This window comes from Styela clava, chromosome 14, assembly GCF_964204865.1.
Source record: "Styela clava chromosome 14, kaStyClav1.hap1.2, whole genome shotgun sequence".
In the NCBI taxonomy this organism is placed as follows: domain Eukaryota; kingdom Metazoa; phylum Chordata; class Ascidiacea; order Stolidobranchia; family Styelidae; genus Styela; species Styela clava.
In genome coordinates, this window is record NC_135263.1 from 3,584,696 (window position 1) to 3,597,661 (window position 12,966).

At 35.8% G+C, this 12,966-nt stretch overlaps 2 protein-coding genes across 2 annotated transcripts; one reads left to right on the top strand and one right to left on the bottom strand.

Moving 5' to 3' along the window:
- Nucleotides 1-4,487: 4,487 nt before the first annotated feature.
- Nucleotides 4,488-6,174, top strand: LOC120340624 (pleckstrin homology domain-containing family B member 2-like). Its single transcript, XM_039408927.2, has one exon. The coding sequence runs from the start codon at nucleotides 4,594-4,596 to the stop codon at nucleotides 5,281-5,283; it is 690 nt and encodes a 229-aa protein (XP_039264861.2). The 5' UTR covers nucleotides 4,488-4,593; the 3' UTR covers nucleotides 5,284-6,174.
- A 1,431-nt stretch (nucleotides 6,175-7,605) lies between these two features.
- Nucleotides 7,606-9,704, bottom strand: LOC120340625 (transmembrane protein 135-like). The gene has a single exon (XM_039408928.2). It carries the CDS (start codon nucleotides 9,578-9,580, stop codon nucleotides 8,171-8,173), a length of 1,410 nt encoding a protein of 469 aa, XP_039264862.2. The 5' UTR covers nucleotides 9,581-9,704; the 3' UTR covers nucleotides 7,606-8,170.
- Between the last annotated feature and the right edge of the window lie 3,262 nt (nucleotides 9,705-12,966).

Sequence of the window (12,966 nt, forward strand, 5' to 3'; positions counted from 1 at the left end):
CGCAAAGTACATGAAGAAGGTGGCCTTTTCGAAGAAAATGGGAGTTGTAACATTTCTGCTTTTCACAAAATTCTGAAGCACATTGTTTAATTTGTCATATTTCCATCAATACAATGAAAAAACACAATAAGCTCAGCAGTCAATATGACAAATTCGAAGACCAATTTCGAACAGAAAATTTCCATGTGTTTGTATATTAATATAATTATACAACGACTTAGTTACTAAAAATCAATATCAATAATAATTCAAGCAATCCTATGCCACGCAATGTGGTGCGAAATGTCTTGTCGAAAAAATCTGTCATTTGTTTTTTTACTGATCTATACATGAAATGATAAAAGTAACTTTTTTGCATTACTGGAATTAATTAAACATTCGCAAAGATCCAGATTAACCCATGATCATGTGGCCTCGTTAGTTAGAGTTGGTACTATAAAATCATTTCAGCCTGGCCTTAGTATGCTGGTGACACAAAAAAGATGCCAAACGTCAGGACAAATGTAATTATTAAAACATTGAGCTTATACTGTAGTATTTTTGTTAATTTTAGGTTCATATATTTAGATTAAGTCATTTTCAGTGTATGTATTATTCTTTCCTTTTTCAAAGCTTGTTCAAAAATGATTTTGATGGTTGTACATAGAATTTTATGATTTTTCATAATAAATACAGTAACTTGCAAATGTAATTGCATTTGAAATTGAAGAAAATAATAAAACTTAATCCAACTGTTTAGTTGCATCACAATATATGTCACAAACTAAAACTATCTTAAAAATATCTTTTAAGTATACATTATCAAAAACTGTTTGCGGCTCTTTTTACAATTTCCAAAATGCAATGCGGCTCTCGAAAACCCATAACTTTGACACCACTGATCTATTCTAGACGATTCAAGAATTGCTTTGGGAAATAATATCACTTCAATTAAATTGAAATAATCTCGCTATATTAAATACAAAATCGTTGCTATCATAAAGGTAAACCAATTCAGCCACTCGAAATATATTGGCCTTCACAAAGTAATGGAGGCAAAATTGAGAGTTCATGAGCTATGAACATTTGTTCTTTTCTTTGTCTTGAACTTTTCATACTCCACAGCCCCTATTAATTTTTTTTAATTTTAATTACCATGTGATGGTCATACATATCTTTAACTTGTATTTTCTGTCACGATGTATTATCTCAATGTGCCAAACTATTAACTAGTGTGCATATTTTGCTTCCAGATGACATAACTGTATTGTCTTGTTTATTACCTCAGCTTGGTATATTGACAAGAAAAACGTACCAGTAAATTAGATAAAAAAAAATTTAACTCTTTGTTATAATCAGAATTCACAATCAATAGGAATTATAAACAGCCAACAATCAATGAGAATTATATGCGAAATCCCTCATAATAAATTTGTCTAAAATAGGTAGTTTCCATCCACACAAGCATTTCAAGAAGACTTGCTCGAGCCAAACTAAATGAGCATCGTCAGGTGGTCGGTAAGGCTGCAAGTTGAATTCAGCCCTGCAACCTACCGCATAGAAGATAATATTAATTAGTGGGCTATGAGCTAAATTCCTAAATTCAAACAAACCTATCTACGGTGCATTATGTACCAGCAATGTTACCTACGATTAACTGAATATGTAATATGTCTAATAAATTCACCTACAAAAGCAAGTTCGATAGGTGCAAACTTTGTGTTATGGAATTGTATCACAACATAGTTTTGTATGACACCCTCTTTAAATGAAATTTCAATGTTTAAGCGCAAACATTTAAATTACTAACTTTGAACTTTGTCATAATCTGCAAAATGTTCCACACAAATCTTTCCGCTATCGCGTTTGTAATCTTCTCTGATGAAAAAACGTCTATGATGTCCAGAATTGCTCTTTACAGCTTGCCTGCCATTCCAGCTTTCCAAGTGAGCAAAACTTCTTAGATATAGAGATTATTTTGTTTCGTTACAGGCGCAAAAAGACAGGTACTACACGTAAAAAAGACGCCGAGTAGCAAAAGCGAGCGGAAAACGGACGCAAAAGGCGACGAGAAATATGTGCATTGGAGCGTATCATGAAATACAATCTTTCGCCTGTAGTCTTATGAAGTGACGTCAGAGTTGCCTATCATGTTGTTTAATGTCATTGGTTCCACCAATCCGACCTAACGCAGGCTCTAATCCCTGCTGCTATCAGTGCTATAAACTGGATTAAACAAGTCTTGAAGCGTAAAGGTATATGAGAATCATAATAGTTGCAAACAGCTTAAATGGGCTATTCATATTGAAATACTTTAGCACTTTTCTGCAATTGGAACTGCCCATCAAACTCATGTTGGAGACATCATTGAGGTTTTCAATTCATTTTTTCTCAACTATGAAGATCTTTTGAGGTTAACGAGGCATTAAACAATAAAGCTGAGGAATTTGTTTGTTCACTGTATGAAGAGGATATGAAGAATATAAATGATACCAGGGCACGTCTATTTAACTCTGGCAAACATAAGGATTATACTCTCCTACCCAACAATGATTCACTGAAGAAGCATGTGGCCCTCAAATCAGTTATTGAGTTGGCCAACTGCAAGTGTACGAAAAATAGTCAAAATAATTTATGCAAGTGTGCCAAAATCAACTTAAATTGCACAGATTTTTGTTTTTGTATTGACTGCAAAAATCCCAGTACACTTATAGAGAAAACGTAGATTTTCGAGATAGTGGATTTCGATTGTCAACAATTCAGAAGAAAGTGAATTAGATATTGCAGTTAATTTAATAAGTATCATTTATTTGTTTTGTTTTTTGGACATTTGTTAGTGTCGTAGTCCTGTTTCTAGAAATAATATTGCTTACGTTCAAATACATAACCACATAAACTAAAAAAAGACTAATTGTAATATTTCTGTCCACTATGTTATGTACATATTGTACATTCATTTAATTTTCTTGACTTTTCCGGTAAATTTCTAAGTGAGAAATAACTGATTTATTTGTGTTTTCGTGCTCACGATGTTAATTTGTGACTTCATTGCTTAAAAATAAATACGTCTGATTGCTTCTATAAAAGGATTGTAGCTTTTTATGCTGTTCTTGTTGTAAACTTATACGCTAATGTGAATCAGCGTTGTTGATGTCGCTGCTTTCGAGGTCACTCGCGACTACTGTCACACAATTAAAGTATTTTTTGTTGTTGGTTACATGTATGCCATATTTTTCGTAATCTACCTAATAAATTATGATTGACTGAGGAAGTCCGATTTTGGTCAGGCAAAACATTACTGGAATACATTTGTGTTAGTGTGCTGTAGGGCTCTCGAAATGCATAGTTCTTATGTACATGTTGTAAACTTATGGTTATTGAATTTCCGGCAACCTATTATATTCAATTTCGCATCAGGATTGTGGAACAAGCTGTAATGCGTTCAGTATGTTCATTTTCACACAAAACTGAAGAATTTATTTAGTTACCAGATTTGCGCTATGAAACTCATTTTCTGGGCGTTTTCAAGGCTTCGTCTCACGGCCCATATCCGTGGTAAGGATCTACAAGTGTTACTTATACATTTTTCGACAACGTCTTAGCATAACTTAACTAATAATAACTAAACAGGGCTATGGAAAGGCTGCCCAACTCAACGCAAGGTCGAGCATTAATAACTAATATTCATCCGATCGCTAACAGCTGATTCGATTCAATTGTTACGTCATGCAGAAGCCATTGTTCATTGCCGAAAATGTAGAGAATATAGGACAGATCGTATCACATATTTCTTGTAGTAAAAGCGTCTTTTCTATAAAACGTGCAAATTTTGGAAGTGGGAACAAGGCAATATTTGTTACTAAATTTTTAAGGAACATTGTAAAATCATTTTCAGGTAGTTACCTGATGTGCACTTTCTAGGCGTTTTTCAGGGCCCCGGCTCGCGGCCTAATAAAGCATAACCTATGACCAGGGCTGCCATAACGTCCTTATTTCTAAGATTTGTCCTTATTTTGAAGGACTTTGTCTTGAAAAATATTTTTGTCTTTATTTCTAAGAAACGTCCTTATTTTGACATGTGTCCTTATTTTTGCCGTATTTTATGGGTAGAGGTTCTATTACCAGGCACTTAGATTGGTCGATTCGAATGCATGATTTGTCAGAAATGATATTTTACAACTTCATTGATAACTGCTTGCATTCATTACGTGATAATAATTTAATCGACACAATGACAAAACAGTAGCCTTCCGGCCAAAATCAGTCTGTGTAACTTGAACCAAATTAAAAGTGAGATGAAGGATGAAACAAATTGTTTCTAAAAATCAAAAAATACATCTTGTTTATTACATTTCGTTCTTTGTGATTCTATTATTATGTTTCCCTGATGTTTTTATTTTTTTGGTTCATATCGATGGCAGCCCTGCTTATGACGATGGGCTGATTGATGTCACGCGCCAGTGACACATTGAAAAAGAAAATTTTTCACGTGATGTATCACGTGAGCATGTTGGTAAACAAACATCGCTGCTGCGGTCCGACGTTCTGAGTTTTTGTCCGCCGTAATTCAGAAGTTGTGCGTTTGCTTCGAAGGTATTCAGCGTCTTAATTAAAATGGCTACACCCATAGTCAAATGTGGATGGCTATTGCGATTAAGTACAGTGTTAAAGAGATGGAAAAAGAATTATTTCGTTCTGTTAGCTGATGGAAATTTATCGTATTATGAAGACGAAACAAAGCGTGAAAAACACGGAAATGTAAATCTCCTTTTCAATGGTGCGAGCATTAAAACAGCACTAGAATGCGCTGTAGAACCCCCGGAAGGTCGGGTATTCGGTTGTTTGATGACAATCGTTTGCTTGGACAAAGAAGAGATAACAGTTTGCGCTGAGAGCAATGATGAGTGTCTGGCATGGAAGTTGATGGTCGAACAACCCATAGAAGCCAGAGCAAGGGGTTACCAGCCAGGCAGACCCCAACAAGGAGCTGCAGTACCCCAATATGCACCACAACAAAGATACCCATATCCGGCTGGCCAGCAGCCTTACCCAGCTGCCACACAAGGAGCAGCAGCACCGTACCCACAACAACAAGCGCCTGTTTATTATTACCCAAACCATGGCCCAGTTCAAGTGCTTTATACTACTCAAGGCAGGCCATATTACGTCCATCCCCGCACTCAAGTTATCCATGTGATTCGTGATGATGACCCCTACTATTACAGAGGATCGGGAATGATGTATGGGGTAGCTGCTGGAGCTATGCTTGGGGCAGCAATGTGGACGCCGTTCCTTTTCTTCTAAAATGTTAAAACTGTCAATCAAACTTAAACATTTCTTCACTCATCAGTTGGATATCTTCAGATTTTTGTTTTAAAATATAGAGATCTTCAGTGTGATTTCTTGTCATTCTGATCTACTAGTCAGTCAATCGCAAACCAACAGCATTGGTATTAATTAATTAGGGTAATATTATTCTTTTAAAGCTTCCACAGTCAAAGTAAACCAGTTACTGTATCTCCACCGATTGGTTTGATTTCGTAGCTATTTCCTGACAGTGTTGATTCGGTTAGTTTCAGGTTCACTGCCATCTCTCTGTGGTGTATATGAACCTATATATGTTATGTATCAGTGAACTACTCTATCCTGGACACTTTATATCAAGAGCTCTATATCCTGCATTGAGTAAACATGTAAAATACACATCTAAAAAAGTAACTATTGCCGTACCCGACATGGACTTGTAAACGGATGAGAACTCATGTTTCGCCATATGATTAAGCTGTTTTACGATTGGCTTTCTTCTCAACAAGAATAAATATGCAAACCTTGTTTTGGTCTATTTTACCCCTAGATACACTCATTCATTATTCCGTATTGTACAAAATGATCCGGGTCTCATCTGTGCATTAAAAAATATTTGTTATTTTCTATACAAGTTTATTAATGGAAGAAGTTCTAAAATGTGAAATTCAACGCAGTCTGGTGATATACTTCATGTTTCAATTTCTCTTGTTATTTGTGTGCAATGAATTAATTTTTGTATATAATCTGATTTTTAATTGTCTTCTTTAATCGTAGTGTAAAATGCTGCTTTTAAATTTTAATATTCAATAATTTTATTGTATTTTTTTCTTCAATAACTGCTGGGGTTGAGCCATTCGCTATAAATATATTAAAAATGAACTAACAAAATATTTTTATTCATTCTTGACTCGAAAAGCTTATATGTTTAGATAAATTTTTTACACTCTTGAGATTTATGCATAAGTGAGTTGGAATATGTCAGAACCAGTGTTCCCTCTAAAGTGTGCGCGCACACAGCTTTCAGAGGCTGCGCACACGCATTGATTTACTGCGCACAGACGTATTACGATGTAATGTAACAATGTTCTCGGTTGGCAGGTAGAGAAAGTTTGTTGTTGGCTCACTTATTACCTGGTTAGAACGCCAAAATTCCTTCATTGGTTTTTGCACAAATATTAGTCATTTCCAAAAAAGTGCGCACACACCAAAATTTTGCGCACACATACTACAAAAAATTAGAGGGAACATTGGTCAGAACTATGGGATATTAATTTACTCCTCTGTCAGGCATTATTTACATATTAACCTAGCACAATAGGCTGGGATAGACTGTGGCTGTGACTCAAGACATAGCTAGGGCCTTTGACTTGACACTGTTCATTAACACAGTCATGTATGATAGCTTTTGTAAATTACAAATTAAAATTGGATCAAACCATTCAAATAGGTTTTAAAAAAGATGCTAACATCTAATGAGGAAATTGGAAATAAATTTGATTTGTGCCAAAACCCTGAGGGCTATTATCTATTAGCCAACCAAGTGCCCAGAATAACCAGGTCATGGTAGTTTAATTGGACCTGATAATGTTGCCACAACCATCTCATGCCGTAACTAACCTAAGTGTAAATAAATTGGGAAGACAGGAAATAAGCTTCCAAAAATAGTGCAGTAGCTCCTTGTGACTCTTGTGCAGTAGTCTCCAGTGACTGCTTTTACAAGCCTTGTTCAGAGTGAAAACTCCTACTTCCTGGCTGTGTCAACTTCGAGAGTGAAATAGACGAACATATCATAAATACACCCATACTTATATGGCAATTAAAAAGGGGTTTTAGATCTGTTCAAAATGCTGGGATTAATATAGTGGAGTTGTCAACTATTACAACATCACTACCTAAAAATGAATTTGACCAAAAATCTTCTGATTATCCTGGTTAAAATGTTAACATGACACAAAATCAATGGCTGGGAAAATCTGTGTTAACATGCGTGGGTTTCCACTTCACCAATAGGGTTAAAAACTACTGCACTCCAGAAGGGTGTGTACCAATATGTAAATAATTTTGTTCGCCTCCTTTACATCAAGTTGTGTAAAGAGACTGAAACCTATGGGCAGGGGGTACCGGTATGTATATTCAGTCCCCGAACTCGCAATAGAACTAAAATAAGGAAAATCGAAATAAAATCATGACCTAACCCCAACCTGGTTCACACATTATGGAAGACCAAGACTAGTGATCCAAATGTTCGTTCTCAATTATTGGTAACACTGGAAAATCTTACACGACCACCCATGAAATACATCAAAAGTTACAATAACACCATTCAAATCATTTATTCATATAATTGCATATGTGGTAAACAGCACCGATTGCACATAATTAAAATACACTTGTTCGATCATTTCTTTAATATCGAGAATAACCAGAAAAAGATTTAGTACATAACTCAATAACAAATCAAAGAATAATACATTCAAAATGATATTATATAGCAAATTTTTGATTTCGTAATGATTTTATATTCTAGAGATCTGATTTGAATAATTTCGCTTGCGATTTGAATGTTAACAGGGTGTCCAATGAAGTCCCTTTACAAAATTTCAATTTTGTTATGAAGTCAGTTCTCAATATATCTTAGCCAGTAATTGTTGAAGTATTTTTACTTCAATTTTCATTGTTTACAATCATGATATATATTATTTACTTATTTTTAGCCCCTGGGTGAGTCACAAGCAATGACCCGTTACAAGGTACTATTCTCAAAAATTACAACAATTCAAAAGTATATTGAATGTGATATGTTTAATTCATGACTGTAATACATTTATTCTTTAACTTGTAGTCTATAAAGGACTATAGATCAAAAATGTTGGAAAACCACTGATCAAGGCCATTTGCCATGTGAAGCTAAAACTTGCTGCACTTCTGGTGTTATCACATATTTTGGGTCTAAATCTGGCACAAAATTAGGGTACATTTTTGTTGCTTCAGTCCCGAATCTATCCAACAACTTTCTGAATAGCAGTGGAAACTTGTACCCACTAAGACCTTTCATAAAAGACCAGTAAGAGGGTCGAATATTATGGGGTTCAAAGATAGAGGCATGGTAAACTATACCCATACTCAAACTGTACATAAAAACATCAAAGTTTGGGAAAAAGGGAAGACGTTTTGTAGCCACAGCTTTCATACAAAATATATCAAGTAGTTTGGTAACTGCATACAATGATAAAGTTGTACTAGGATAAAAAAGAGCACTGAAGCCACTAAAAAATCCAGCAATTCCACCAAAAAATTCAGGGTTATCTTGACCAACAGCTCGTCGTAAGAAGCAATTTATAGCTCTAAACACAGTCACATAAGCACAGAAAAATTTTGCTAATCGAAAATCTAAAAAACTCTTTCCCAAAAGAGATAAATTGCTTCGTAGCAAAGCTTGGAAAATTCTACGGTAATTCATTAAAACTTGAATCCCATAACCAATCGAGAAAAATTTGATAGCAGCTCTTGCTGAATAAGCAACACAACTATCACCATGGCAACAACTGGGGGGCCTGGAACCGATAGAATTCAAATTATTTAACAAGTAAGAGCACATTTTCTTTAAACTAAAAATAAATTTGTTCCCAGCTACAGAGGAATGTTCTCTTTCTTCCCTGATTTTGTAAGTTTTTGTCTCATCGTTTCCCAAAACTTTTTCAAAAACAGACTGAAGATATGAAGGCAAATTTGAGCCACGAAAATAACTCATGTATGCAACATTTGACAAAGCAAATAAATAAATTTCACCCCTGTTGATAGGGGTCACATAACCCCTGGAAACCGACATTTTGAAAAGTATCTCAAGAGCTAAATTTGTAATGTAAATTGCTAGAAGCCCTCGTCTTGATTTTCTCTCGATAATTATACTCAGAAAGGACGATATTAACCCCACAATAAAACCAGACACACCATGAAATTTCCCAAAAATTTTTCCATAAGCACATACAACCATCAGTACCCAAGTACCATTCATTGTCAAAAACAACGTTGATCTCAATGTTTGTAATATTGTACTCCTTGCAAGCCTTTTCTTGTCAGTACGCTTCTTTTGTAGTTTCCACAGGGCGTTCAGTAAGTACAAAGGTGCATATACTTTGAAAGCATACACAAATGCTTTGTGGAACGTATCAACGTAAGTACCCATACATGAACTATTCCAAGTATGACACATCTCATAGCATGTACAATCAATTGCATCAAACGGTCCCAGAGTGTTAGCTCCTACATCTGTCATTTTGCTTAGAACAACCATGATTGCATTGCAATCTTTCTGCACCAATTTATCTTCAGGGATATCTAGTACATTCTCTATCGTACAAATTAAGGCGCTAGTGTTTTTTTCTGAAATGCAAAATAATTGATAATTGCATTCGGAATACATGAAATACCGTGAATGATACGGTACCGTAACATTTAAAAATGGGGGATTTTCTTCCAAACATTGCTACAAAACAGACGTATACCCTGGTCCCATTACATTTGAACCCACGTACATTTGAACCCATGACAATGCACCTGTATGCTATTGCACCTATGGAATTTTTTTTGTTTCACGGATAGTTAAACCCATACTAACCCTAACCCATGGGTTTTAGCACCCGCATATAGATTGAACCCGTGGATATACGCATGGGTTCAAATGTACATGGGTTCAAATGTACAGTCACCGTATACCCTATCGGTAAATGGTCAGACGTGATTATGACCTGATAATAAAGTTAAAGGATTATTGCCGCTACTATTTTACTCTGCCGTGGTTCGTCATGTGATCAAATCGTCTTATCACTTTCCTCTCCTGGATAAAAATGTAAATTCTGCCCATGGATGTTTCCCGACCCTTGACCCCCAAAAAAATAATCTTGGAGGTTTCCCCGAACATCGATTTCCTTGTTTATTTCCGTAAAACAACTAATCAGCAATAAGTCAGCAATGACGTAACAATTGTAATTTGTGTGGTCGCTTAGACACTTCTCTCGCTGTAAATCAAATTACTTAATTGTCATTATGCTCTTGGTGGACCTCTAGTAATCCGTGCTTGAATGGACCTTTCCCCGAGCATCGACTTCCTTGTTTACTTCGTGACATTGACCAATCAGCAATATGCAAAAAGTGACGTAACAATGCCCCCTTTTCCCATCCGCTCAGACACTTTTCTATTTCAGACAGATTTTCAAGCGTGATTGTAAACATTACCTCGTTTTCGCGTTTTTGAACTCTACGATCTCTTAAATCTCTTCGATCAGAATAATAACGGTTCTTTGGCGAAACATAGACGGACTTGATAAAATGTGGTAGATTGTAAGGGAGCGTACGATACTTCGGAAATAGTAAGATGCTTCTAAATATACATAAATTTAAAATCTTATTCAGCATATTCCATCAGTGTCTTTAATATTTTTAGTTAAATGTTAACATATTACAGATTGCTCCATTATTAATTCGAAAGTAAAACAGAGCATGAGAGTAAAATAGGGAAAAACGGGTACGGAATCACATCTTTCAAGTGCCTTGTATTTTGCTAGAACAGGGTGGTCTAAGATTGTCGGCTCCGGGGGCCACAAAATTATTTTTGCATTGTTCGCGGGTTACAATAGTGCAGGGAATAGCCAAACAGTGCAATAAAAAACAAACACTTTTATTGTACAAACACATTGACCAGTGTTTATCATGCAAAAACCAGCAAAAGTCTTTCTATATCTAAATTTAAACTCTTCATAACGGAGAAAGGGCTTCCGCAAATGTTAGTGCTTTTGGACATGGATAAAATTTTCAAAGCAAAATCTTAACTTTGTAAATGCTCATGGCTCACAAGATTCTAAAACGCCGTTTTAAATCATATTCTTCTGACATCGACACAACTTGCCGACATATCAGGCAAGCATTGTGGTATTTTACCTCCCTCATCCAGTTTAAAATGTGTTTGAATTCGTCATTTTTCTTTTCGAACTCCAGATAGATTGATTACCGAATGTGAGGTACAGGAGGGTAATAACTATTTTTTTTGACGTCAAGGCAGCATTTCTTGTAATCCTGCTGGTTGCAAAAAAAAACACCAGACATGAAATATATGTTTAGGCCAAAACATTAATATTTAATCGCATTCGATTTTTAGTTTTTATGGTGCCAGAATTGTAAGCTTATATTTCCGACCAGAACGGTAGAAAGCCAGATAACAATTTAGCCTGCCAAGCATACCATTCAACTTCTTTGATTGCACAAAATAATGAACAAATACCTACCGACCAGCTGGAAAGGTTAAGTATTACATGAAAGTTTTATTGAGCATTTTCGGCGCCATTTTGCCAAAAAAAAAAATGGCTAAATTATTGCTGAAAATCCGAAATAAGGCACTTTTACGATACTTGGCGACCAAAACAAATTCCACTTTCCAACCTTTGTCACTTGTGTGCGCACGTTTGAATAAATCAGGCGACCCCGGAAAATCTTCACGCGACCCCATCGGGGGTCGCGACTCACAGTCTGGGAACCACTGAGTTAGACCATAGTTTTATTCCAATTTTTGCTATGTTAGTTTTATTACGAGTTCGGGGACTAGCCAAGTGTCTCCCGTAGTATTTGTACCTGAAATTATGAACCAACCCTAACCTGGTACACATACTACGTTTCGGTGTCCGCCATCTTGGTTCGCATACTACAGGAGTACCCAGAAAAGTACTGTACACTAGTTTGGGGGAATTCAAGGGTGACTGTAATTAACGTGCTTTGGGTTGAGAGGAAAAAAGTTTAAGTGAATAGTTTAACCACGTAGGATTTCTCACAAATTGATCTACTCGTGCCAAAACGAAAAGTTCCCAATCTTTTCAGACGTCTGAAAAGGCATATACAGGCTTGTTTACGTCAATTAAATTATTGGTTTGCTTACCCGACTCCGAAACGATGAACACAGCCCAATCATGTCCGTTTCGACGTAAACAGTTTTAAATTAGCACCAACCATACCCACCCGCAGTTTGTTTGTTACACAAGTCAGAACGATAACACGTTCGTGCTTTTATCTTTTTTTGTAATATGCTTGTGAGTGTAATATGGGTGAACAGGCCCATGTATTTCTACGTATTTTAAATCTTACTAGAGATTTTGCCTGTTTTCCCACTATTCTGTGTATTCATTATTTGTTCTGTGCATGTTTTTGGGGGAACTCAAAATAAAGTTATTGTATTATTATATAAATACGGCTCTGACTGGGCTTGTCAGGTCCATAAATAGCGAGCAAGAACAGCTCTAAGTAATCAATACAGAGAATTCATCATGTAATTTATTCTGAAGAGTTAATCGCGTCCATTGGGAATGAGTAAAAGTAATCACCAAATGATTTACTTCGTGCAAATATAATAGGATTAGCTGTTTCAATAAATCGATATGAGTTCAGAATTCTGCGTAACTGGACACTGGGGACGAACAATAGCAAACCTAAATGCCTTTCTTTACCTGTTTTAATCGCCTCACATGCGCTTTTGAAAGTTTTCTTTCAAATTCCGAACGGATGAAGTTTACCCATCGCATTGTAATGAGGTGTTTTCAAACTAGTAAAAGTCTAATTCGCGCAAATAGAACAAGATTAAAGCTGTCTAAAAATCGATAATTCGCTATTGGCAAAAACAATCTCAAGACTCTCAAG

Bases quoted from the DNA above. Each gene is read 5' to 3' on its own strand.
- LOC120340624 (XM_039408927.2), top strand. From the start codon at position 4,594: ATGGCTACACCCATAGTCAAATGTGGATGGCTATTGCGATTAAGTACA.
- LOC120340625 (XM_039408928.2), bottom strand. From the start codon at position 9,580: ATGGTTGTTCTAAGCAAAATGACAGATGTAGGAGCTAACACTCTGGGA.